Genomic DNA, 27,951 nt, shown 5'->3' with positions numbered 1-27,951 from the left:
GCAGAGCCTGACGGGATACCGGAGGCTTTCTTTCCTTTTCCGGCTCCTGTTCTCCTCTTGGTCGTCATGGCGGCGCCCGTCGTGCCGCTGCTTCTTTTTCCGCTCCTGCTCCTTTCTTGGCTTCTCCCGCCGGCGAGCGCCGTCTACGAGGACCAAGTGGGCAAGTTCGACTGGTGGGTGACCGGCGGCCCTGCCTTACCTCGAAGGGCGCAGCCATCAGGGTTGGCTTGCGGAACTCCCCGCCACTGGAAAGGGATGAAGGCGCTGCTGCTTGCTACGTGGGGCGGGGGTGGGGAGGGCGAGAAGAAGGGCAATTACATGGCGTTGATGAAACATCCAGATGTGGCAAATGGGGCCTTGTCTTAAATTAGGGCGCTTCTAGGGTGGAAGGCAGCTGCTTCCCTGAGCTTAGTTGCCAGACTAATAAAGGAGAATATTGGCAGCACAGGGTTGACATGAGGGCTCCTTGGTGCTCTCTGAGCTGAGTGGTTTTCTTGCAGACGTTTCATGACCCAAGTAGGTAACATCATCAGTGCTAGTACCAAAGACAAGGAAGGAAGGAAAAAAATGGAATTGGAAATATGGAAGGATGGGATGCGCAGGGAGGAAGAGGAGGAGAATTGTGGGGTCCTTGGTGCTCTCTGAGCTTGCTTGTTTTCTTGCAGGTGTTTCATGACCCAACTAGATCACTTCATCAGCACTAGTATCAAAGTCGAGGGAGGGAGGGAGACAGGAAGGAAGGAAATATTTGCAGCTCAGGGGTGCATGTATTTCATGATCCAACTAAGTACCATAATATCATCAATGCTAGGAGGGAGGGGTATTTGTAGAGTGGAGGAGGAAGAGGAGGAAGACTGTGGGGTCCTTCCTGCTCTCTGAACTTGTTTCTTTGCAAATGTTTCATAACCCAACTAGATAACATCATCAGTGAGCGAAATATATCACTGAGCTAATGTAATTTGCCTTGGGGAGCCTCGCACTTGGTGGGGTGTGTAATCTTACCTTACAGATACTTAAAATTTTAGGGTTGTAAGCCTCTCACTGTCATTCTGTAGTAAGATGGGCAAGCCTATGTATATAAGTCTCTCACTCATGACAGTGAGTGGCATACATACATACATAAGCACGCGTGTGCATGCGTGTATGCGTATGTTCCAGCATAACTCTGGAACACCTCAAGGAATTTCAACCAAACTTGGTACACAGATGACGTACCCTCTAGGGAAAAATATTGTGGGGGGTAAGATACCCCTAAAACCCCTCTGGGTTTGTCTCCTGTTATGATGCAGCCTGTCGCGCCTTAAAATGGCTTCTACTGTGCAGTGCAGTGGGGTTGCCATGGTAACAGCTTCACTGTACTCCACAAAGCGGCAGCCTCTGGTAAGGGGGAAAATCCAACATTAGAAATTGTTTGATCCGGACATTTCCCCCTATAAATAAATACCCAGGCAACATTGGGTTATCGGCTAGTATAGGGGTCGGCAACCCACGGTTCTGGAGCTGCGGCTCCCTGTCGCCAGTTGGCACCACAATTTTGAGAGGAGCTTCCAGGTTTTTTTTGTGGTGGGGGGGGGGAGAAGCACGGCGCACCAAGAGGAGACTCTATGGTGGGGGAACCGGATTTCTGATTGACTCCAGAATTGAACGGGGAGACTTCCAGTTAGGACCTTTGTGGCTCTTTTGAGTGTTTAAGGTTGCCGACCTCTTTGCTAGTACATAAATAAATATAAGGTGAGGAGGGGGTCACTGGACTATCATGGCCAGTGGGGAACAGGTGAGAGTCGCACTCCAGGGCCCATATTTTCCTTTCAGTGAAGAGAATATCCTCTCCCCCCCCCCCAATTATTTCAGTTTATGACTGCAGGAAGCATGCGGAAAATGTGATTTTTTTTTTCCTTTGCATGTATTGCAGGAGGCAGCAGTATGTGGGAAAGCTCAAATTCGCCTTTTTGGAAGCCTCCCCCGCTTCCAAGAAGCTGATTGTGGCTACGGAGGAGAACGTGGTGGCTGCCCTGAACTCCCGCAGTGGTGAAATCCGTGCGTGTCCTTTTGGTTCCCTGCTTAGAGCGCCTCCCGGGGAGCGAAAGGGTCTCCCCCCCCTCAAATGAGGAAAGAGCGCTGCCTCTGGCATGGGTCTTTTTAAAAGGTTGATCTGGGATTTTTCCCCCCTTCCAGTGTGGCGACATGTGGACAAAGGGACTCCTGAAGGGGCAGTCGATGCCATGCTGATCCACGGGCAAGGTGAGGAAGGGGATGGTATCCTGGTAGCCGTTTCTCGTTTACTCACACTCTTTCTCCATGTGAGCAGTATAGCTAGACCAGGGGTCAGTAAACTGCGGCTCTGGAGCCGCATGTGGCTCTTTCAACCCTCTGTTGCGGCTCCCTGTCGCCGGTTGGCTCCACAATTGATAGGGCTTTCGGTTAGCACAGGTAGAGGAAAAAGGACACCATGCTAGGAGGAGACTCTATGGTGGGGGAACCGGACTTCCGGTCCACAGAGGAGAAAGGACGCCGTGCTAGGAGGAGACTCTATGGTGGGGGAACCGGACTTTTGGTCTGCAGAGGAGAAAGGGCGCCGGGCTAGGAGGAGACTCTATGGTGGGGGAACCGGACTTCTAGTCCGTAGAGGAAAAAGGATGCCATGCTAGGAGGAGACTCTATGGTGGGGGAACCGGACTTCTGGTCCGCAGAGGAAAAAGGATGCCATGCTAGGAGGAGACTCTATGGTGGGGGAACCGGACGTCCCGTCGGCTCCAGAATTGAACGGGGGGCTTCCATTTAGAACCTTTGTGGCTCTTTGAGTGTTTAAGGTTGCTGACCCCTGAGCTAGGTATATGACCACAATCGAGCCAAAAATTTCGGTTTGTGAGATAGTTAAGTGAGTTTTGTTCCATTTTACCACCTTTCTTGCAACCCAGTTGTTGAATGAATCACTGCAGCTGTTAAAAGTTAATAACAAGGTTGTCCCAAAGGTGCTTTTTTTTAAAGAGGCAACCGGACGTTCTTTATTTTTCTTTAACGTGTTTCGCTTCTCATCCAAGAAGCTTCTTCAGCTCTGACTGGATGGCAGGAAAGGGAAGGATCGATATGCCTTGCAGACAGCTGGTCCTTTGCATCTTTTTAGAGAGTCCTTGAGGTCACTTGGAGGTTTACCTCTGTGCTCAGGGTCATTGAGTGGTGCAAATGGATGCGAAGCCATTCTAGGAACTGCTGAAAGGACTGTGTTGTAAACCGGGGATAAAGGTTGTCATATCCCTCCCCCTCTGCTGAGAGAGGGCTGTTCAATTTGGACATAGATGGCCTCTGTGACCCCGCTTCTTTCAACCCAGCGGTTCTCTCTGTCCAAAATGTGGACTTTGCTGTCTTCAAAAATCTTTTAAATGCAGATGGATGAGTGAATCTAGTCCTGATGGGTTTGTCCTCCTATGTTGTGCCATGCGCTTATGAAAAAAGCACCTTTGGGACAATCATGACCTGGATGACTGAGAATCTCCAAAGACATTTAGTAACAAGGTTGTTAAGCTAACCTGGCTTCCCCACTGACTATTGTCAGGAAGTTGCTAAAAGGTGATCACACGACCCCGGGACACCGCAACCTATCAGAAATAGGAGTCAGCTGTAAAGTGGCTGAATTTTAGTCACATGACTGTTGTGGCCCAGCAGGAGCCGTTGGAGCTGCAAACAGACTCCGATAGCGAGGGGCCCTATGAGTCTGGAAGCTGTGGAGGACCCTGGACAGGGTTCCGACTCCGAGCAGGGACCAAAGAGGCTGGTTGGCCACCAGGAGGCACCTGAGGCATGGAGCAGCGGTGAAAGCCAAAGGGAGTGTGCCCATGACGTCAGGCCTTGGAGCAGTGGGAAAAAGACAAGGGAGTTGGTCCTGGACGCCAGGCAACGGCGGGCAGATAGACGCAGAGAACAACTACGCAGATACAGAAGATAATTGGACCCAGGTGGTTGTAATTAGGCTCCTCTCAAGAGAGTATATAAGGAGAGACTTTGGGAGGAGACTGTTTGCAGGATTCAACTTCATTACCAACTCTGGAGAAGCTCTTGTGTATATTTCTTATCTTGGAAGTCTGGATTGCTGCCAAGGTCTTGTCAGTGTGTTAATTTACTGTGAATAAATATTCTAGCGGTATTCTTGTCTTGGAGTGCCTTGGTGTACGGAGAGGGGGGTCAGAACACATGACTATGGGGAGCCTGCAATGGTTGTAAGTGAAAACTTGTCGTAAGTCACTTTCTTTCAGTGCCGTTGTAACTCTGAATGGTCACTAAATGAATGGTTGTAAGTCGAGGACTGCTGCCATGTCACTTGATTTTTGGTTTTAGCTCACAAATTGACAAAGGTCTCGGAAAGACCCCATGCAGCATTTGGAAAATCTGGAGGGGGACGGTTTAATGTGGCCACCTCACAGAGCGCGGCGCGCACCGAGTTGTAATTTCTGTGCCTATTTTCTGCAGATGCCATCACGGTTTCCAATGGGGGTCGTATCTTGCGGTCTTGGGAAACAAACATTGGTGGCCTGAATTGGGAGGTTTTGATGGATGCTGGCAGGTGAGCCTTTTAGATTAGGGTTCATTTAAATAATGAGTAAAGAAATCCAATTTTTCAAAAAAACAACAACTTAAAATTCTTAAATTAAGCTTCCAGATGGCTAGTTTGGTGGGAGTCCAAGAAGCAGTGAAGTATGTGGCCGTTTTGAAGAAAAGTTCCCTCCTTCTACATTATCTCTCCAACGGTTACCAAAAATGGATAGAACATTTGCCAGAAAGGTGGGTTGATTTGTTGACTTTAAAAAAAAAAAAACAGCCTTTAATCCTAACTGTAACCCTACTCATTTTTATAAAGCAGAAATGTTCTGTTGTGTTGTGCACATTCTTTGCACTTTGCTTAAGTTTTTCTTAGCAACAGGCAATAGATTTACAGATTGTCCTTGTTTAACTGCCTCATTTTGCCACCGTTCACAGTTGATGGAAAAGTAACGGTAAACTTTACAAACTTAACTTGTGTAGAAAAAGGAAAGCCGAGTTAAGACCATAAGCACAGTTTCAGTTAGTGACTGCTTCCCTTGACAACTGAATTAGCAGCCCCAATTGTCACTAAATAAGGACGGCCTGTAATATTAATATTAGAATGTGCAGAAATGAATAGATTAACACTGGCAATTAAAGAACAAACTGGTTATTATGTGATGTGGGAAACATTTTGGCGATGATTAGAGGATAAATATAAAAATGAGTGAAATATAGAAAATAGTTAATAGAGTTAAGCAAATTAAGAAGAGGATGTAAAGGATCAGATATTTAAAGTATTAGTATTAAGCTAAGAATAGATTAAATAATATGATTGTAAATTTTGACTTATTTGTACTCAGGCGACACACTGTTTAATGGAAGATGGATTATTTGTACTAAAATAAAAATTTTAAAAATGAAAAAAAAAAGGACTGCTTGTAATAGTGATTGAAAAAAGCAACTTTTAAGTGTCTTCACAGCTGTCTCTTGCTCTGCGTATTTTATATCAATCCTTAAGAATGATTTCATTTTGGCCCAGACATTTTAAGAGTTTAGCTCCTCTGAGAAAGACGGCAAGATGGCTTCAAACAGACAACCTGATCATGCTAATTCCCACCTGCTTTTCCTTATCAGCGACATTGTCCAGTATCAGCTGGTCTATTCCCACGGAACAGGCGTAGTGCACGTTGTCGGAATTTCTCCGCACAGCCACCTCAGTATCCTGACTTTTAGCATTGAGGATGGTGAAATGACGAGACAGGTGAAGCAAGAATTTGGCTTTCAATGGGATTTCCTTTTCAATGGGATTTCCTTTGCCGGGTTGGTTGGGGGAAGAGAGGGGAGGGAAGACAGTCATCTCGCCAAAAAAAAAAAAATGTTTCTCTTACGGTAAAATTACAATAATGTCATATTTGGGGTGCACCTGTGCCTTTAAATAGGCCATTAAATTTTCTGCCATGTGGATTTGCCTTTGCTGGTCTCAAGAGTCATCTCAGCTGGGCTCAGCTGTGCATCTCTGTGCTTTCTGTAGATCAGAGTGGCAGCTCCGTGGCTGAAGAAACTAGCTGGGACTTGCAACATTGTCGAAGAAGGCAGGCTTGTGTGTGTGAACCCAGCCACCCAGTCCCTTTACACCTTGTCTCTGGAGGCAGAGGAGGAGATGAAGGAGGTCCCACTGCAGGTGAGAGGTCCAGGCAACTGAATGGAGCAGAGTGATTACTGGCCGGATGCCTTTCCTGTTGCCAGGGTGGAGTTTTGTTTTAGCAGATATATTCTCATTGTGCCCAGAGAGAAAAATATCAGCTTCTACCTAGGATTGAACTCACAGCCTCCTGATTGTGAGGCAAGAGCGCCACCTCTAGGCCACCGGATCGAGGTTCTTCTGAGTCCCTTTCCCAAAATCTCTCCTTGAATTTTCTCTGCCATGGAGCAATAAGCTGGAACATGATCCTGGAGCAAGGAAGTGCTTGTTCCTTTCAACTGTGGCCAGCGCAGTTATAATGCACAAAGGTATCTAGGTGTTGACTTCCTCTGTAGCTGGCTTGGCTGATCTGCCTGCTCTCTTTTCACCCCCCTTTCCTGCAGTCTCTCGGCTTGGAATTTGCGGACATTTCCGAGGCCCGCATCCTGTCCTCCCAGCCGAACCCAGCCAGAGCTCCCCGGCCTCAGTTCTTCCTGCGCCTGTCACCAACCCACTCCGCTCTCTTGCAATATCGGCACGGCGTCGTGAGCCTCCTTCGGAATTTCCCGCAGGTGAGAACGGAAAATGGAGGCTCTGATCTCTTGATCCTTTGACCTCTCTCCACCCTTCCCCTTCAAGGAACCACTCGGCAGGTTGGGTGGAAATGCCCAGGGAGAGAAACTGACCATCCTCCGTGCTTTTATTCCAGTGTTTCTCAATGCTGATTGTTAGGGGTATCTCCGTTGGGAGACAGAAAGTAGCGCAGCAGAATGTACAGCTAGAGAGAAGGAACGTTGTTAGTAGAAGAAACACGGATAGAGTCTCAGACACTGCTAGTAAAAACAAGTAGCTTTACTACTAACAATAGCTTCACAAGCAGTGATAGTGGATGTGTGTCCAAACACAATTCAAAGAACAAACAATTGCTTACAGTCGCAGTTCACGTTCCAGTCATCAAGCGAGCATAGGAAAAGCAGAGAGAGAGAGAGAGAATGAGCTTTCCTGACTCCCTCTTATTGCAAAGTTAATTACAGCTGATAAGTACATTCACCCAGTTAAAGCAACATCGACCATTTGTTGTTATATATGAATCTATATTGCCTACCCAACACTAGGAGTATACTCCCAACACTGATAATAAAATAGAATATAATTCTTTATTGGCCCAGTCTGATTGGACACACAAGGAATTTGTCTTTGGTGCATAGGCTCTCACTGAATATAAGGAGAATAAAATACATTCATCAAGAATCATAAGCTATAATACTTAATGATAGTCATAGGGTACAAATAAGCAATAAATCAAGACTAGGAAACAATATAAATCGTAAGGATACAAACAACATGGTTATAGCCATAAGTGGGAAGAGATAAGATACTAGGAAGGATGAGAAGAATAATAGTAATATAGTCTTGATAGATAATTTGACAGCGTTGTGGGAATTAGTTGTTTAGCAGAGTGATGGCATGGGGGGGAAAACTGTCCTTGTGTTTACATGTTCTGGTGTGCAGTGTTCTATAGCATCGTTTGAGGGCATTAGTTAAAACAATTTATGTCTAGGATACGAGGGGTCTGTAGATATTTTCACAGCCCTCTTTTTGACTCATGCAGTGTCCGGGTCCTCAATAGAAGGCAGGTTGGCAGCCATGGTTTTTTTCTGTAGTTCTGATTATCCTCTGAAATCTGTGTCTGTCTTGTTGGGTTGCAGAGCCAAACCAGACAGTTATGGAGGTGCAGATGACAGACTCAATAATTCCTATTAATAATTAATAACTTTTAGAATAGGCGGACTTTGACTCCCAGAATTCTGGATTTTGTGAGTGTTGTTTGAAGTGATCCATGCATTATGTTTGTTTGTTTTTTTAAAAAAAAACCTACTATTACAGTTTAGTGCTTAATAAACATTGTATTGTCTGGGTTATTTTGTTTGCTTAACAATAACAATACAAATTATATTCATAATCTTTACACCCCCCCCCCCCTTTTTCCCATTGATAAAATAAATTCCACATTTGATAGTATTCTGTTCTGGCTCCCCTCCGTCCGGTAATGAACGCAGACACAGGTTTAGCTGTTTGCCACTCTTTATAGCAATTATAGTCCTGTTGGCTGAAAGCCCAGACACGACTCACTGGCAAGACGCTGGCAGCAACCCAAACTCCAACAGACACGGGAACACAAGGCAGACCAGACAAGGAGTTCTCCAGATTAGTACAAATGGTTATGTCCTGCAAAAGGACTCTTCCCAAAGTCTCCTCTTATATACTCTCTTGGGAGGGGCCAAGCCACAACCACCTGGGCTTGATTATCTCTTATGAGTCTGTCTCCATAACTGCTGCCTCCGTTTCTCCGCCCTCCGTTGCCTGCGTCAGGGACAAACTCCCTTTGATCTTCCCCATTGCTCCATGCCTTAGGCGCCTCCTGGTGGCCAACCAGCCTCTCTGGTCCCTGCTCTGAGTCTGAACCCTGCCCAGGGTCCTCTACATCTTCCATAGCCGACTCATAGGGGTCCTCGCTATCGGAGTCCATCGGCAGCTCCAACGGCTCCTGCTGGGTCACAACAGTATTCTATATCTTGTTTCTGTTTAATTTTCAATGCAAGCCTGTCCCATTTCTGCACAGTCCAATATCTTCTTAATTATCTCATCAGCTAGTGATATTTCTACATTTTTTGCAATGCTGAGCAAATACAATCCTCACGAATACATGCAATGTTAAATATGCCCTTTGTTTATCACTTTTTTCTGATATTACACCTAATAAAAAATAGCTCAGGTTTAAGATCTACATGTTTTCCTAAGATCTTTTCTAATCACATGGGTGTTTTTGCCCAATTCTTTTTGTATAATCCATGCACTATTGATCTCTCACTCTCTGTCTCCGCATTGGATGTCCAGGCCAGCCTTGTGACTTTCGCGACTACCGGTGAGAAGACGGTGACGGCTGTCCTTGCCTGCAAGGGCGAAGGGGTAAATATATATACATCAATGCATGAAATGGGTATGGGGTTTTTTTTTGTACAACTACTCTGTAAGGGAGGCCTCCATCATCCCTATGTTGCAGCAGGGATGCTAAGAATTGAGGCTCTTGGTGAATTCAACAGCTGATTGGCAGTTGGAATCGGCCTCCCAGAATACTGCCAATCAGCTGTTCCAGACTGCGGGGATTGCCAGAGCCCATTGCTGCCTTCGTGCGCAATGTTTTTGGCCTCTGTACGTTGCATTTTTGCCCTCCACACACTCCGCTTTAGACACGTACCAGGTTGTGGGGATTGCCACAGCACATTGCTGCCGATTGCTGCCTCTGCACGTTGTGTTTTCAGCCTCCACAACACCCCGTTTTCAGCCTCCGTGTGTCGCATTTTCGGCCTGTTCCAGGTGGTGGGAATTGCCGACACCGATCCTCGCCGCCTGGAACCGGCCAAAAATGTGATGCATGGAGTCTGAAAAAGGGATGTGCGGAGGCTGAAAACGCAACCCGTGGAGGCTAAAAATGGCTGAAGGGTGGGGCCCGGCAGGTAGGCAGGGCTTCAGCAATGTTCGGTGTATAAAACGCACTGCAATTTTCACCCACTTTTTTTGGGGGGGAATATGTCTAATACTCTGAAAAGTACGGTAACTTTTATTCTTGTAAGAAGCTGAAGGCCATTTTGCTCTGTTCATTCTCTCCCTCCAGGAAGGCCTTTCTTGCCCCGCCCAGTCCTACACCATCAACTTGTACCTGGCTGAAACTGGGCAGAGACTTCTGGACACCCTCATCACCTTTACGCTGGAGAAAAGCAGCATCAGGCCTGAGCAGGTAACGGTGCTTCCAATGAGCAGGGTTTGTTCTCAGCCTGCAGCCATCTCTCGACCTGGGTATTTCTCCCATGCTTTGTGATCCCAAGACCCCCCTGCATCTTCTTTCTCCTGTCTGTCTGTCTGTCTGTCTGTCTGTCTGTCTGTCTGTCTGTCTATCTATCTGTCTCTGTCTTCTTTCTTCCTTCTACTTTCTACTTTGTTTTTCATCTTTCTTCTTCTATCTTTTTTCTATCTCCTTTCTTCTTTTTCTTCGATCTATCGATCTATCGATCTATCGATCTATCATCTATTTTCTTTCTTCCTTCTTTCTTCTTTCTTTTTCATCTTTCTTTTCTATCTTTTCTATCTCCTTTCTTCTTCTTCTTTCATCTCTCTCTCTCTCTCTCTCTCTCTGTCTTCTTCCTTCTACTTTCTTCTTTCTTTTTCATCTTTCTTTTTTTCTATCTTCTATCTCCTTTCTTTTTCTTTCATCTATATCTATCTATCTATCTATCTATCTATCTATCTATCTATCTATCTATCTATCTATCTATCATCTATCTGTCTGTCTATCATCTGTCTGTCCGTCTATCTAAAAATGGCTGTATATGTGTATGTTCCAGCATAACTCTGGAATGCCTTGAGCAATTTCAACCAAACTTGGTACACAGATGGCTTACTCTCTGGAAACAAATACTGTGGGAGGTAATACCCCCCTAGCATCCCTCGGGATGTGTGTTCTGTTAAGATGCAGACTGTTGTGCCTTAAAATGGCTTCTACTGTACTGCTGTAAAATGGCTTCTACTGTACTGCCGTAAAATGGCTTCTACTGTGCAGCACAGTGGAGTTGCCACAGTAACGGCTTCACAGTACTTCACAAGAGGCCTCCCTCTGGTAAGGGGGAAAATCCAACATTAGAAATTACGTTTGGTCCAGACATTGTCCCCCTATAAATAAATTTCACGGGCAATGCTGGGTTATCGGCACCTTATTTTAAAACCAAACATCCCTTGCTGAGGATTGTAAATTTTCTATCATTCCATCCATTACTTCCCTTTGTTGCAGCTCTTCATTCAGGTCTTTTTAAAGAAGGACGACTCCGTTGGGTACCGCGCCTTGGTGCAAACGGAAGATCACCTCCTCCTCTTCCTGCAACAGCCAGGTACCCCTGCGAACACAGAGGGGGTGTTCCTCCCTTCGTGACTCCCTCTGCTTTGGCGCCAAACCCTGGCCAGAGCTTCGTTAGCCCTTCCTCATCCTCCATTGTTCTGCCCTCTGGGCGATTCCATCAACGGGCTACAAGAAAAGAACTTTTTTTTTTTTTTTTGTTCAATCTCTCATTGTTGGCAGGAAAAATTTGGTGGAGCCGGGAAGAATCCCTGGCTGAGGTGGTTAGCCTGGAGATGGTGGACCTGCCCTTGACGGGGGCCCAGGCAGAACTGGAGGGCGAATTTGGGAAGAAAGCTGGTAAGGAGTGATGGGGGAGGAGGAGAGAGAATTATTTTGCCAAGATGGCTAGGCTAACACTTGGGGAAATAAGCCTAGAGTTTATCGCTGGGTGGAGCATTTTCCTAATGGAGATCAAAACGTCTGTTCCGCCCACTGAAATTGGACTTGGTGTTCTAACCTAGGCTTCCCAAAAGCACGAAGCCGACTCCTCGTCCCAATAAAACCCCTTTTATTTAGGTTAAAGGGAATTCCTCTCCAGCAAAATCCTGGCCAACAGTCTTTCAAGAGATTTCACAACTACAGACCTTGGTCAGGCTTGGAGAGCTGCCAGGCCGATAATCTTCCAAACTTCATGCTGTAGCAGCAATTCCTTGGCAAGAAGTTAGGGATAGATCTTCACCCTAAGGAATTGAACTCATTGTTTCCTGCAAACTCCACTCCCCTTTCGGTCCTCCTTATCCCCTATGGGAGGGGCCATTCACCGTCCACCTATGGCCTTCCTCCCAAGTCGACTGCTGTTCTTTAGTTGTTCCCTTCGTCTGGCAGCTCTGCGCGTGCGCACACTGGGAACAGGCTCCAGATGTTCTTCTGTCTCACTGATGTCTGACTCTGAAGGCAGCTGATAACTGGCATACGGCCCTGGCCCCCTCTCTGCCTCCAACACAGAGCCCTCTCAAGGGTTGGGCCACAACACTTGGATTGTGCCCCTGTTTGATCGGGAGACACAAGGACATCTCGGAAGGAAAAAAAAATCCACAAATATGTTTTGGCCCGGTGTGCGATTTATGCTGCTACGTTCAGGGTTTTTGTTGTTTGTTTGTTTGGTTTTTCTACTCCTCCAAAGACTAAATGTTGAATTGTTTCCTGGTTTGTGTTTCCTTTTTTTGCTGCCTGGAAATCAGCCATTCAAGGTAACCCAGAAATGTCCAGTGTCCTGTTTTTCTTGAGTGTGTGCGAGAGGGGGGAAGCACACTGATCTTGGGGGCCGTTTCTGATTTTGGAACAATGTTCCACCTGGTGGGCCTGATATCTGTGCAAAGAAGCATGGAAATAAACCTTCCAGCTTATTATTAGAGGAGGATCTTCTTCTTCTTCTTCTCCTCCTCCTTCCTTCTCCTTCTTCTTCTTTCTCCTCCTCCTTCCTTCTTCTCCTCCTCCTCCTTCCTCCTCCTTCCTTTTCCTCCTGCTCCTCCCTCCACCTTCCTTCTCCTCCTCCTCCTTCCTCCTCCTCCTTCCTTCTCTTCCTCCTCCCTTCTCCTCCTCTTCCTCCTCCCTCCTCCTCCTCCTCCTCCTTGGTCTTGTTCGAATCCTTCCTCTCCATTGTCATTTGGGGGGGGGGTGCCACTGTCTTTGGGACGTGGCGGCTCATTGGCTAAACACACTGAGCTTGTCAGAGTGAGCTCCCGTTCCTTGTCCCAGCTTCTGCCAACCTAGCAGTCCGAAAGCACATTAAAAAATATTTCTCTTCTTCCTCCTTGTTCTTCACATTTTTCTCCTTCTTTCACTCTCCTCCTTCCTTCTTTCCTTCCCCCCTTCCTTCTCCTTTTCTTTTCTTTTTGGATGAGTTTTTCAGGCCTTTCCGCAAAACACCTTTCAGGGATAAACTTAACATTTTACAGGAAATCTCTCCCCCCACCCCCCGCCCCACCCCAGGACCATAAGGCAGGAAGGATTTTGCTCGGGAGCCTTTCCTTCCTTAATTGTGGTTCTTGGTGGCGGCTGATGCTTGTTCTTCCAGATGGCCTCCTGGACATGTTCTTCAAACGCCTGTCCTCTCAGCTCATCCTGCTCCAGGCCTGGACCACTCATCTCTGGAAGATGTTCTATGACGCCCGGAAGCCCCGGAGCCAGACCAGGAACGAGTTCAATGTCGACAACTTAGCCCGGGATGAGTTCAACCTGCAGAAGATGATTGTCATCGCCACAGCCTCCGGGAAGGTGAGGGGGAAGGACTGTGGGTGCTCACTGCGCCGGGGTGGTGGTGGTGGTGGCGTTAGAGGCTGTGGAAGCACCCCACCAAGCAGGGCAGCGACCTTCCACTCCTCTTTGAAACATGGTGGACTGCTCCTGCAGGTGGAGGTTCTTTGCTCACATCGTAAGGAGAGTCCCTGTTACCATCATCCTCTTTTAACAGCCCTGTCAATCCCTTGTGGGGTGGAGTCGGGGCAACTGCATGCAGCGGAGTGTTTACTGACCAGATGCCCTCCCTGTCGCCGGTGCAGAGGTTTTTTTTTTGTTCAGCAGATATATTCTTGGTGTGCCCAGAGAGAGAGAAATATCTACCTCTGCCTAGAATCAAACTCACAACCTCTTGATTGTGAGGCAAGAGCGCCACCTCTAGCCCACCGCATAACTCAGAAAGGAGAGTCCTGTTATCTGAATTTAAAATGATGGGAGTCTTCACTTTGTATTGAAACGGCCTCAAACCTGGTTGCCGGGAGAGGAAACCTTCAAGCCGTCAGGCAGAGTCCAACACACCAGGGTGGCTTCGTGGTTCCCAGGCAGACCTCCTCCTCCTTCTCTTTCTCCTCTTCTTCTTTCTCCTCCCTCTTCCTCCTTGTTAGGGGTATCTCCGTTGGGAGACAGAAAGTAGAGCTGCGGAATGTACAGCTAGAGAGAAGGAACGTTGCTAGTAGAAAAAACACACGAATAGAGTCTCAGACACTGCTAGTAAAAACAAGTAGCTTTACTACTAATAATAGCTTCACAAGCAGTGATAGTAGATATTTGTCCAAACACAATTCAAAGAACAAACAATTGCTTACAGTTGCAGTTCACGTTCCAGTCATCAAGCGAGCAAGTAGTCATCAAGCATAGGAAAAGCAGAGAGAGAGAGAGAGTGAGCTTTCCTGACTCCCTTTTATTGCAAAGTTAATTGCAGCTGATTGTAAAGTTAATTACAGCTGATAAGTACATTCACCCATTTAAAGCAACATCGACCATTTGTTATTTTATATGAATCTATATTGCCTACCCAACACTAGGAGTATACTCCCAACACTCCTCCTCTTCCTCCTCCTCCTCTTTCTCCTCCCTCCTCCTCTTCCTCCTCCTCCTCTTCTCCCCCCCCCCTCTTCCACTTTCTCCTCCCTCCTTCTCTTTCTCCTTTTCCTCTTTCTCTTCCTCCTCCCAAACAAGAAGCTTTCAATATCCAGAGTCTCCCACGGACAGCTTAATTCAGATATTTGTTTTCCTTCTTTCCAGCTTTTTGGAATAGAGAGCAGCTCGGGGACCATCTTATGGAAGCAGTTCCTCCAGGATGTGCGCCCCGGCTCTTCCTTCAAGCTGATGGTTCAGAGGACGACGGCGCATTTCCCCCACCCCCCACAATGCACCCTGTTGGTCAAGGACAAGGTGGGTGCCTCCCCTCCTGTCTTCTCTCCCGAGTAGGAAAGGAAATGAGCCGCGGTGGCGCAGTAGTTAGAGGGCAGTACTGCTGACTATTTCTGCTGACTGCCGGTTGCCAGCAATTTGGCAGTTCAAATCTCACCAGGCTCAAGGTTGACTCAGCCTTCCATCCTTCCAAAGTGGGTCAAATGAGGACCCAGATGGTTGGGGGCAATTGGCGACTCTGTAAACCGCTTAGAGAGGGCTGTAAAAGCAACTGTGAAGTGGTATATACCATTTTTCTCCAAAAATAAGACCTCCCCGGATAATAAGCCCAATCAGACTTTAGAGCGCATGCGCTAAAATAAGCCCTCCCCTGAAAACTAGCCTGAAAATATTGCAACACAGCAGCAGCCATGAGGTGACCACACTCACCGCCTCCTGCACCTCAAAAATAATAAGACCTCCATGAAAATAAGGGCAAGCACTTGTTTTGGAGGTCAAAAGAAAATAAGACCCTGTCTTATTTTTGGGGAAACGCGGTAAGTCCAAGAGCACTTCCTTCCCTCCCCTCCCCTCCCTGTGGTTAGAATGCAGTATTGCAGGCTAACTCTGCCTTACTGCCAGCATTTCGATCCTGATTGACTGGCTCAAGGTTGACTCAGCCTTCTGTCCTTCCGTGGTGGGTAAAATAAGGGCCTAAATTCTTTTTTTTCTTAATTTTTTTAAAATTTTAATTGAACAAAAACACAAAAAAAGAATCATCCTTCATTACATCTTGTAGAAAGCATGTCGATTGGTTACAGATAACTTTCGTGCATTTCTTCACAATTATTACTTATAGTTCATATTAGATTATACACTTGAAAATCTTTGTATATCTTAATATCAATGTACCACAATTCTCATTTGATTACAATTATTGGAACATGCTTTTACCTCAAATCATTCATACTTAAAGACACAACCACATAATGGCATTCATTAGCTATTTCAAAGAATCCTCCAATAACATTACACCTTTATAGCATCTTTTAAGTAAAAGTCAATTAATAAAGTTTCTAAGCATTTCCCCCCCTTTTTTTCCAACTCACTGACTAAAATTTATATCCAAGTTACTTTAGCCAATACCATAGCATGTATATATTGTTAAACAATGTCCATTAACATTTCCTTGTTATTATAATTGGCTAAAAATCATTTACTATTTATGCCCCATCTCCTCTCATCAGGGCCCCCATTCCCCAAAAACCTTTATAACAAAATCTAAATGAACATTTGTTAATAAAATTTATAGGTCTTTTTCCCAAGTCACAATTTACAGTTTATATCCAAATTTCTTTTACTAAATTGTCAATACATGTATATATCATTACGCTGTATCCATTATCATTTCATTATTATTATTTATGGTTAATTAATTGTTAGTGAGTAAACATTTAATAACAATATAAAACAATCTAGGAGTTACAAACTTCCTACTTATTAATCACCAATAATAAAAAAACTATTTTTTATTACCAACTTTCATTGTCAACCTGTATCTTTCCAATAACAAATCAGTCTTATCTCTCTTGCCAATTGTGGAGTCAGTCTTCTTTTTATCTCCTTTTTAAGGTTTTTATAGGCGTCTCTCCGCACTTTGTTGCTTGAAGGATCTCTCAGATAATCTCCTTGCCCACCAGTTGCTACTAAAGTTAACTTGTCTTTGTTTATCAATCTTGCTTTTGAAAAAAAATTCTCTTCTTATGTCTATCATCATTAGTACTTTTTTCTGTTCTGTGTCCTGGAATCGGGTAGAGCTCCAATTCGTTGAATTCCCTTTTCCATATTCCCTTCTTTCCATTTTCACCCACATTTGCTCTATTAATAAATTCATCTATTATCTTTATCTTCTATATCTTCATTCTCCCCTTTAATTTTTGGGCCTCCAACCCCATCATCTTTTGCTGTGAGGAAGACTAGTCTTTCCAACTTCTTCTCAATTCTCCCATATCCTTCCAATAGATTTTGAATCCCAGCCAAGATATTTTGGAATTTTAAGGTTTCCTCATCTAAGTGTTCACCCATGTTTCCAAAACAGAAGAGAGAAAGAAAAAGAAACTAATAATGACTGCCACTCTAGTCTTCCAGGCCTCTCTTACATTTATTTTAAATTGACTTGAACACAAGTTCTTTTATGCTCTTCAAAGGGGAAGGGTTCTGTTCCCCCCACTTAATTTTCACCTTCTGTAGGAAACAAAGTTCTTTAGATTTCTTTTAGTGTGGTTTAATAACAAGTAGTAGGAATAATTGTTAAAATAAAAAGGAAGGTTTTAATCCAGAAGTCAAAAAATAAAGTAACAAGAAGCAGAAGGAAAAAAATCAATCCGTTCACTTTAAGAGGAGAGATGAAGAACGTTACGAGCATTTCAATCCACAAAAAATAGTTAGAAAGACAAAGGAAAAAAAAACTTTCCACAGCGATCCCATTAGGATTATTTTCGCTGTTCAGTTCTTTTGTTTAAGGATCGAATTTGGCTTTAAAAAAACATTTATTTGGGCAGTCTTTAGCAAAATAGAAAAAATACCTCACCAGATGGACTCACTTTTTCTTTTCACTTCCTTCCTTCCGGAGCGTCCCGATTTCATCAGCCTAGGGGCTGCCTGTTTACCACGGGCTTGAAACACTTCCCTTGGGTCTATCAGGGATTTTGCGATATCCCTGAGACCAGCAAGGCTTTGTCTTCCTGATCACCGCCTCTACGGGACGGTTCAGGTCTCAATGAACCCCCCCAGCTGCAAAAGTGTCAACGACGGTCTCAGAGTATCGAGACTCCATGTTGTAACATCGCAATGTGGTTCCTCCTATCTCAGGACCTAAATTGTTGAGGGCAATAGGCTGACTCTGTAAACCAGTTAGGGCTGTGAAGCACTGTGAAGTGGTATATAAGTCTAAGGGCTATTGCTAAGTGCTAAAGAGGGATTCAGTGGCTTAGTAGCTAAGATGCTGAGCTTGTCGATCGAAGGTTCAGTTGTTCGAATCCCTAGCGCCGCGTTAACGGAGTGAGCTGCCGTGACTTGCCCCAGCTTCTGCCAACCTAGCAGTTCGAAAGCACGTAAAAAATGTAAGTAGAAAAATAGGAACCACCTTTGGTGGGATGACAACAGCGTTCCGTGCGCCTTTGGCGTTGAGTCATGCCAGCCACGTGACCATGGAGATGTCTTTGGACAGTTCTGGCTCTTCAGCTTTGAAACGGACATGAGCACCGTCCCCTAGAGTCAGGAACGACTAGCATGTATATGCGAGGGGAACCTTTACCTTTCAAGAGTATGGGTGGGAGTAAAAAGGCCGATGGTCCTTGCGGGGAGGAACGCCAGGGGAAGAAGCTGATCTAAGGCAGTGGTTCTCAACCTGTGGCCCCTGGGGGTGGGGTGGGGGTGTTTCACAAAAGCTTGAAAAAAATGCCAGGATTTAAATCTTTAGCTAAGCCTTGGGGGGTCACAAAAGGTGTTTAAAGGGGGCCCACATGGGAAGGACAGGTTGAGAACCAGTGGCCTAAGCCAGGGGTCTCCAACCTTAGCAACTTTAAGCCTGGAGACTTCAACTCCCATTTGGAGAATTCTGGGAGTTGAAGTCCTCCAGGCTTAAAGTTGCCAAGGTTGGAGACCCCTGGCTTAGGGTGTTTTAGTCCCACACTCAACCCCTGCCTGCTGCCCCCCCCCCCCCCCCAGGAGTCGGGCCTCAGCAAACTCTACGTCTTCAACCCCATCTTCGGCAAGTGGAGCCAGGTGACACCCCCGGAGCTGAGCCGCCCCATCCTCCAGTCCATCCTGCTTCCCATCATGGACCAGGATTACGCCAAAGTGCTGCTCCTGATTGACGACGAGTACAAGGTGCCTTGGGGAGGGGAGGAAATGGGTGAGTGGGCGGGTGTCGTCCTCGCGGGATTCTTCTGCAGAGGCCTTCGCTATTTGCCACCTCCCCCCAAACCTCCTTAATTTCCTCCGGCAGGTGACTGTCTTCCCGGCCACCAAGAACGTCCTGCGGCAGCTGGAAGAAATAGCCCCCTCCGTCACTTTCTATCTGGCAGATGACCAACGGGGGAAGCTGATGGGGCGGAGACTGAGAAGGGTGCGGCTCCTGGATTCCCAAGCGGGGTGGTGGTGGTTAGTGAATTGGAGGGGGGCGGGGCAGTAAGATATATTTTTTTTAGATGAAGGGAAATTTTCTTTGATGTTTTGTTGCTTTGTTCTGATTGGACTTTCAAGCATCCGTCCAGCCAGCCTGCCAGCCCTGTCTGTCTGTCTGTCGCCTCTCTCACACACATCTGTCTAATCTATCTATATCGCCTCTGTCACACACACCCCTAATTATCTATCCATTCATCTATCCTATCTATATCCTCCCTCCCTCTCCCTCCCTCTCTCTCTCACACACACACACACTTATCTGTCTATATCATCTGTATCACACACACCTTATTATCTATCCATCCATCATCTATCCAATCCATCCATCTAATTTATCATCTCTCTCTCACACACCACACTTATTTACCTGTCTGTTTATAATAGCTCTGTCACACACACATCTTATCTATCTATCCATCATCTATCCAATCCATCAATCCATCCATCCGATTTATCATCTCTCTCTCTCTCTCTCTCTCTCTCGCACGCACGCACACACATATATCTGTCTGTCTATATCAGCTGTCACACACACATCTAATCATCCATCATCTATCCATCTAATTTAGCCTATCTCTCATCACTCCCTTCACACACACACACACACACATACACACACACACTGTATCTATCTCTGTCTATATCATCTGTCACACACACACATCTAATTATCTAATTATGTATCCATCCGTCATCTATCAATCACCTATTTGTTCATTCATCCATCCATTCCTCTAATTTATCTTATCTCTCTCTCACACACATGCACACATAATCAGTGATGGTGAACTTTTCTGTAAAGGCGTGCCAAAATTGTGTCTGTGCGCACTAGCCCTGCACTGTGCCCTGACCCACAATGGAATGCGCCCCACCCCCACCCACCCCCTAGCACGGAGGGGGAGTTTTCACCCTTTTCAGGCTCTGGAGGCTTTCCTGAAGACTTGGGAGGGCGAAAATGGCCTCCCCCGGCACACGCACCCACGCTGGAGCTGAGGTCTGGCGTGCCGGCAAATATGGATCTGCATGCTACCTGTCACGGGTCTATATCATCTCTGTCACACATACACACATACACACACAATTATCCATCTATCAATCTATCCTCTATTTGTCCGTCCATCCATCCATTCATCCATCCATCCAAGTTAGCTAGCCTGGCTAGCATTTATTTATTTATTTTAGCTCCTTAGCCAGTGTAGGGAATAGAATACATGGTAGTAAAGATGGAGCACATAACACTGTGGTAGGCGTAGAATGGAAATGTGTCGTTGATTCTGTAAGGTGTGAGGAATTCAAGGCGTCATGTTGAATAGGTTCCCTTTTGGGAATGGGTTGGTTGATGAGAATGGAATCAACAGACTTCCACTAACGCAGAGGCTCAGTTGGTGGAGGTCCCTGCCAGCCCTTTCTGGGTTTAGAAAGGCACGAGCACTTGGGAGAGTGAGAGGGGAGAGCTGCAAGTCTTGAACCAGCCTTTGACCCACTGGCTATTTCCCCCCCCCCCAACCCCACCCCGTCCTCCAGGATTTGGCCACTGAAGAGACCTGGGATGTCACCATCCCTCCTGATCTGCAGCGGATCGTGACGGTGAAAGGGAAGCGGTCCAACGAACACGTCCACTCTCAAGGCCGGGTGATGGGTGACCGCAGTGTCCTGTATAAGGTGAGAGGGAGAAAGTGAGCTCCTTCTCTTCTTTTCCTTCCCCTTCTCCCCTTCTAGTTCTCTTCTCCTCCTTCCCTTTCTCTTCTTCCCCTGCCCCTTCTTTTTTTCTCCTGCCCCTTCTCCTCTCCTCCTCTATCTCCTCTCCTCCTTCGTTTCTTCTCCTTCCCCCTTTCCTCTCTTTCTTTTCTCCTTTCTCTTCTCTTCTTCTGCCTCTTCCTCTTCTCTTCTTCCCCTTCCCCCCTTCTAGTTCTTCTTCCCTTTCTCTTCTTCCCCTGATCCTTCTCCTTTTTTTCTCCTGCCCCTTCTCCTCTCCTCCTTCTCTTCTTCTCCTTCCTCTTTTCCTCTCCTTTTCTCCTTCCTCTTCTCTCCTCTCCTCCTGCCTCTTCTTCTTCTCTTCTTCTCCTTCCCCTACCCCACTTCTAGTTTTTCTTCCCTTTCTTTTCTTCCCCTGATCCTCCTCCTTTTTTTCTCCTGCCCCTTCTCTACCTCCTCTCTTCCTTTTCTTCTTCTCCTTCCCCCTTTCCTCTCCTTTTCTCCTTCCTCTTCTTCTCCTGCCCCTTCTTCTCCTTCTCCCGTTTTAGTTCTTCTCTCCTTCCCTTTCTCTTCTTCCCCCGCCCCTTGTCCTTTTTTTTCTCCTGCCCCTTCTCCTTCTCTTCTATCTCCTCTCCTCTCTTCTATTATCTTCTCCTTCTCTTCTTCTACCTCATCTTCTCCTCCCCTTTTCTCCTTCCTCTTCTCCTCTGCTATCTCCTTCTCGCCTCCTTCTTTTCTTCTCCTTCTCTTTTCCTTTCCTCCTTCTCTTCTCCTACCCCTTCTCCTTCTCTTCTTCCACCTTCTCCCCCTTTCTCCTTCCTCTTTTCCTCTCCTCCTCCTCTTCTCCTCCTGCCCTTTCTCCTTCTACTTCCCCTTCTCCTCCCCTTCTCTCCTCCTCCTCTCCTTCTTCTCCTTCTATCGCTCTCCTCCTTCCCTCCCCCACTTTGTGCAACGACGCTGAGCCTTATTGCCGAAGGAAGCCTGACGGGCTTTGCATTCCCCCCACCACCTCGCAGTCGCTGAATCCCAACCTGCTGGCTGTAGTGACCGAGAGCACGGACACCCACCCGGAGCGCTCGTTCATCGGAATCTACTTGATCGACGGCGTCACCGGCCGGATCATCCACTCCTCAGTGCAGAAGAAGGCCGAGGGGCCGGTTCACATTGTCCATTCGGAGAACTGGGTGGTGGTAAGAGTTTGCCCCCTCCCAAAGCTTTAGGAACTTGTAGCAATAACAATAGCACTAAGAGTTATATACCGCTTCACAGCTGCTTTTACAGCCCTCTCTAAGTGGTTTATAGAGTCAGCATATATTGCCCCCAACAATCTGGGTCCTCATTTTACCCACCTCGGAAGGGTGGAAAGCTGAATCAACCTGCAGCTGGTTAGGATTGAACTGTTGGCATTGAGCAGAGTTAGCCTGCAATACCGCATTCTAACCACTGGGAGGGAGGAAAGGAAAGAAGGAAGATAGCAATAAACACTTAGACCAGTGTTTCTCAACCTTGGCTACTTGAAGATGTTTGGACTTCAACTCCCAGAATTCCCCAGCCAGCAAATGCTGGCTGGGGAATTCTGGGAGTTGAAGTCCAGACATCTTCAAGTGGCCAAGGTTGAGAAACACTGACAGACTTATATACCGCTTTACAGCCCTCTCTAAGCGGCTTATAGAGTCAGCCTCTTGCCCCAACAATCTGGATCCTCATTTTATCCACCTCGGAAGGATGGGAGGCTGAGTCAACCTTGAGCCTGGTAAGATTCGAACGGCCAAATTGCAGTCAGCCGACAGTCAGCAGAAGGAGCCTGCAGAACTGCACTCTAACCACTGTGCCACCGCTGCTCATTATACCCTATAACTTGTAGGGCCAAGTCATGAGAGAGAGAGAGAGACCCCAGGGACTTGAGGAAGCTGGCTTTATCGTTAGAGACCCTCCTTCTCTTCGCAGTACCTGTATTGGAACGCCAAGGCCCGTCGGAACGAGTTCACGGTGCTGGAGCTGTACGAGGGCACCACGCAGTACAACGCCACGGCCTTCAGCTCCCTGGACCGGCCCTACTCGCCCCAGGTGCTCCAACAGTCCTACATCTTCCCCTCCGCCATCAGCGCCATGGAAGCCACCATCACCGAGCGGGGCGTCACAAGTCGCCATCTGCTGAGTTAAGGAAGGGCACCGGGAGAGGGGGGTTGGGCGGTCTGTTTTACATACACACACACACGTACGTTCACACTGAGGCACACTCTGTAGGCACGCGCGCTGTTGCCAGCTGCTCTTCCAGGTTTCATCGCATGCATGCGCACTAGCCAGCTGCTCTATTCTGGGTTCCGATGTGCGCATGCATGCATGCGCGCCAGAGAGCTGGTCTTTAAAGAACCCAGAAACCGGATGAGAGCAGCTGGCTGGTGCGCATGCGCGTGCTGGTACCCAGAAGAGCAGCTGCCACCCGTGCACATGCGCAACGGCCACCTGCTCTCTTCCGGTGCTTCGGCATGCGCTTCAGGTTAACCATCACTGCTCTTGAGCTTCCTGTGGGAAGATCAGATTAGGCAGGTGTTCAGTCCCTTGTGATGCCAAATTTGGACTGGCTGCCACGCGCTCGGCTGACAAATTTTCCTGCGCTGCCACTCGCTCTCCCTTGGCGAATTCATGCCTCTGCCTTCTCCTTGTCAGGAGAAGAAGCACGGGATTTTCTCCTGATTGGAGAACCCTTTGTTTGAAATGGGATAGGATCTCCAGTTTGAGCGGTGGGGGAGTGGTTGAACTAGAAGATCTCCAAGGTCCCTTCCATGATTCTGTTATTTTCCCCATTTTTAAAAAAAAAATATGTGTAAAATTAAAATACAAAAGCAAAAAGAAAAAAAACCAGAGGCAAGACAAAACTAGACATGAACATTAAAAAAATTGCAAATTTAAAAGAAAGTCCAAAACATTCTGGGAAGTTCCCAGAAGATGACCTAATTAATTTACGAGCCTCGAGACAAAGTTCAAAAGAAATCCGTTCATTTATTAGGATCAACATTCTGGCGTGTTCTCCTGCAGAGCCAAAACTGACTGCTGCTTAATTGCATTTGAACTTTACCCCTGTGTCCCCTCCCCTCTGTCCGGGTCATAAATCACATTCACCAACAAGATTGTAGAAATATGAGATCCGACTCTGGCCGAAGGTATGCATGGAATCCTCCCTTCAATGCCAACCTGATAATAGTCATGGCAACGCTTTACAAGTTGACACAAACATTATCCTCTTTGACAAATCTATTCCAACAATAATAGCTTCTCCATTTTTCTCTTGGGCGCAGTCGGTCTTCCCTCAGGGGCCATTTTGTCCCTCCCCAAGGCTTTGCTGGATCCGCGGCGGCCGGAAGTCCCCACAGAGCAAACAAGGTGAGGAATTTGGGGAGCAGGGAGATCCACCCATTGCCTAGCCCAGGGGCATTTAGGACTTCGCAGATATTATGGGAAGCTGATGTTTGGGTTTCAGCCAGACCTTCCAAACAATTTTCAGCTTGCCACATGTCCACCTAATGCTGCTAATATTACTGGAGGGGTTTGGATACAGCCGAACCATGGGGGTGGATGGGTGGTGGATGGGAGAGAGAAGGGTTTTGTCTGGTCCGGATTTGTCAGAGTTTGCAGCAGCAATCACATCCAGAAAGCGCACAGAGGTAACTGATTCAGCAGGATTCAAATAACTTCTCTTAATATATAATATAACGCATGAAGTTAATATACAATACCAAAAGCAGGTTTCCCCAACGTAGTAGCGACTACAAGCAAAACAGGCAGAGGAGAGAACAGTTTCAGTTTCAGTTCAGGCAGCAGACTAGTTTAGAGCTCAGCACAGACTCAGAGCTACAGAGTATAGCCACACCCAGGCTCCTTGTCGTCTCCTTGTTACTCACGATCAGCAAATACTGTTTCTGTTTCCAAACAGCCCTCATTGGCTGACTTAGTTGCTATGCCTGTTCATTGGCTGACCTTGTTACCATGTCTTCCAAGTCATGAACTCTCATGCACTGATAGGACGGACCTTCCTAGGCCAACCTCTCAGAGCCAGGATTTTGTAAGATAAAATAAGAAGAATTACGAATTGCAAAGAGCAGTGGAGAAATAGCAAAAAAGGAGAATAAGTTGAGGATTGAACCGGGACCGAGATGTTTTCCTGCTCATTACAGGGAAGAAAACTTGATCCCGTATTCCCCGGATGTGCAAATCCACGCCGAGAGGTTCATCAACTACAATCAGACTATCTCGCGAATGAGGGGCATTTACACAGCCCCGTCGGGCCTGGAGTCCACTTGTCTGGTGAGCCTTTCTTAAACCAATGTTCCTTCAGCTTCGAGAGGGGTGGACTTCAACTCCCAGAATTCTCCAGCCAGCTTGCTATCTGGGGAATTCTGGGAGGTGTACTCCAGTCCTCTTAAAGTTCCCAAGGTTGAGAAACACCATAAGTCGTTGTCCTTCTGGCCCAGGGAATTCTGGGAATTGAAGTCCATTCCTCTTAAAGTTCCCAAGGTTGAGAAACGCCTAAGACCAGGGGTCTGCAAACCTAAACACCCAAAGAGCCATTTGGACCCATTTCCCACAGAAAAGAAAACACTGGGAGCCACAAAGTTCCTAACCGGAAGTCCCCTGTTCAATTCTGGAGCTGACCGGAAGTTCAATTCCCCCACCATGGAGTCTCCTCCTAGTGTGGCGTACTTTTTCCTCTACCTGTCATAACCGAAAGCCCTATCAATTGTGAAGACAACTGGAAAATCCTCCCCTTGCCATAGAGTCTTCTCCTGGCGCACTGTGCTTCCCCCCCACCCACCCCGAAGCTCCTCTCAAAACTGTGGTACCGACCAGTGACGGAGCAGCAGCAGAGGGAGGAAAGAGCCACATGCGGCTCCAGAGCCGCAGTTTGCTGACCCCTGCCTTAGACCACTTGTCCTGATCCAGGTTTTCTCACTGGCTCCTGAGTATTTTAAAGAAAAGAGAGAGAATAAATACCAGTAATTACAGCTACAATAGCCTTATGGAACCTCCATATTCAGGAACAATCTTCCCTTGAGTAAAAAACACCAGGGGTAACAAGAAGAAAGAGCTTGGCCTTGAGACAACCCCCCCACCCCCAAAAGCGATGTCAAGAGCTGAGTGGCTGGATTAATAAATTTCTGGGAAGGACCCAAATGCCACCTAACGCTTACCTGTCTCCTGATGCAAATAGTTCTCGACTTACAACGGTTTGTTTAGTGGCCTTTCAAAGTTACAACAGCAGTGAAAAAAAATTGGGACCAAAATTCATACCTTTGGCAATTGACTTATATTTTATGACAGTTTGTGACCGGGGGTGTGTGGGGTGTTCATGTCCTTATGATGGTTGCGGTGTCCCGGATGTGTGTGTGTGTGTGTGTGACGTGATGCCTTTTTGCCACCTGACAAGCAAAGTTAACGGGGAAGCCAGATTGACTTAATGACTGCAGTGTCCCACTTAAGAACTGTGGCATGAAAGGTCGCAAAACGGGGCAAGGCTCACGTAACCAATGTCTCGCTTAGCAATTTCTCGAAATTTGGGGGGGAAGAATTGAGGTCGTAAGTCGAGGGCTACCATGAGATGGGTCGCTCCCAGTTCGGCCGAACAGGGCCGAACCAGAAGTGAGAATTCAGGCCTGAGTCGCAGAACCAGCGGCGACCCAGGCCTGCCACGCCCCCAAACCCGTTCCTTGGCTGCCGCCATTTTGGATTTTAGAGACCGCGTGCCCAGTTCACTGCAAATTGTTCTTTGCATGCACCCTCTTTATTCATTCTTCTTCTCCTTCAGGTGGTGGCTTATGGGTTAGACATCTACCAGACCAGAGTCTATCCCTCCAAACAGTTCGACGTCCTCAAAGACGATTACGATTATGTCTTGATCAGCAGCGTGCTGTTCGGCCTGGTCTTTGCCACCATGATCACCAAGAGGCTGGCTCAGGTGAAGCTGCTGAACCGTGTCTGGCGGTAATGGTTGAGAGATTCACACAGATCCACCCTTGAGGGCGGACGGCCGAGCCTTCCCGGTGGGTTGCAGCCTCATTTGAAAGTGGGGGGGTACTGCCCCTTTTCCCCCTTGAGGAAGAGAGAACTGTGGAACCGTGCTGCCTCTTTGCCAACACCCGTCTCCAATTCACTGCGGAAAACGAGAGATTCCAGAAACGGGGAAGGGTCTGTGAAATTAAGCTGCTTTGAAAAATGTTTCTTCCCCCAGCCCCTATCCCCATCCTTCTATGCCTGCAACTGCTTTTGCTGTTGAACTTTCTACGACGACCATTTCGACTCCTGAAGCCGTGATAAAACATTGTCATCCTTTTTTTCTTCCCCTTGAAATTTTAGCTGATTTGAGGAATCCACCCGATTTTCTTCTTTCTGTCCTCTTTCTCGGATTTTCAACGGAAGAAAATGGCTGGGGGGGGGGAGACGACATGGGTGGGGGCAGTCTTTTGAGCAAATGTGTGAAACATAAGCTTAGAAAATGCAGAAGATGAATTTGGGGAAATGGATATAAACGGGGGGAAAAGATGCCAAAGATGGCTTCCAGGCCTGACAGGCCTCTCCCCCCCGGATTTTCAAGGGCCAGCGAGAGCTCACTAGATGCCACTGAAACTCCCTGTGTTACTCTCATTGCAGGACACAATCTTCTGATCTAAGGGGGAGAACCCTGTCAGGCCTGGAAGCCATCTTTGGCAAAAGACGGCTTCCAGGCCTGACAGTGAGCCTGTTCAAACTTTAGTGTCCCTAGCAAAGAATTCAAAAGAGAGATGAGCCTGTCTTTTCCCTGCATTGAATTTTTAAACTTCTTTCTTAATTGGCTCTTTTTTTTCTCTCCTTTGTCTTATAGTTTCCTAATTTATATTGAAATTTTTTTGCTCAGTCCAGATTTGGGTTATGGGAGTCCTTGAAGCTCATTGAAAAAAAAGCAAGTTTGTCTTTCTAAATGCAACATTTTCCTGAATGTGGTTTATTCTTTTCACTTTACGGCAAGCAAGTGGCTTGCTAAGAGTCATCTGTCGGTTCATTTATATTTATTCTGAGGTGGTTTTGGGTCGCGGTGGGCAGAGTCTAAATCTGGAGTTTGCAGGATAGAAATTTCTGTTGGAAAAATGTGAAGTCAAGACCTATTCTCCCTGTATCCAAATCACACACAGCAGAAATAAAAAAAAATAACAGTGTTGGAAGAAATGTTCTTCTGAGTTCAGTTCCAAGTGGGGAGAAAGACACTGGGAAACATGGAGGCTGTTTGGAAAGATGGTTTTTAATGGTGGACAGGATCACATGCCCTGATGATGTTGGGTGAAGAAGGAAAAAGGGA

General features: G+C 46.7%; 1 protein-coding gene across 1 annotated transcript; it reads left to right on the top strand.

The window, feature by feature from the left end:
* Positions 1-24: 24 nt before the first annotated feature.
* EMC1 (ER membrane protein complex subunit 1) lies at positions 25-27,811 on the top strand. Its single transcript, XM_032231879.1, has 22 exons — positions 25-173; positions 1,913-2,037; positions 2,176-2,241; positions 4,465-4,558; positions 4,648-4,776; positions 5,653-5,779; positions 6,050-6,199; positions 6,604-6,771; positions 9,098-9,169; positions 9,876-9,998; positions 11,046-11,142; positions 11,331-11,447; positions 13,168-13,367; positions 14,634-14,783; positions 18,471-18,632; positions 18,751-18,870; positions 20,454-20,591; positions 21,641-21,814; positions 22,572-22,782; positions 23,924-24,008; positions 24,800-24,929; positions 26,428-27,811. Exons 1-22 carry the CDS (start codon positions 67-69, stop codon positions 26,605-26,607), a joined length of 2,925 nt encoding a protein of 974 aa, XP_032087770.1. The 5' UTR covers positions 25-66; the 3' UTR covers positions 26,608-27,811.
* Positions 27,812-27,951: the final 140 nt, after the last annotated feature.

This window comes from Thamnophis elegans, chromosome 15 (assembly GCF_009769535.1).
Source record: "Thamnophis elegans isolate rThaEle1 chromosome 15, rThaEle1.pri, whole genome shotgun sequence".
Classification (NCBI taxonomy): domain Eukaryota; kingdom Metazoa; phylum Chordata; class Lepidosauria; order Squamata; family Colubridae; genus Thamnophis; species Thamnophis elegans.
The sequence above is the reverse complement of the archived record's forward strand: the minus strand, read 5'-3'. Positions and strand labels throughout refer to the sequence as shown.

Coding starts and splice junctions, on each gene's coding strand:
- EMC1 (XM_032231879.1), top strand. CDS start 67: ATGGCGGCGCCCGTCGTGCCGCTGCTTCTTTTTCCGCTCCTGCTCCTT. Junction 9,999..11,045: donor GCAGCATCAGGCCTGAGCAG/GTAACGGTGCTT, acceptor CCTTTGTTGCAG/CTCTTCATTCAGGTCTTTTT. Junction 20,592..21,640: donor ACCGCAGTGTCCTGTATAAG/GTGAGAGGGAGA, acceptor ACCACCTCGCAG/TCGCTGAATCCCAACCTGCT.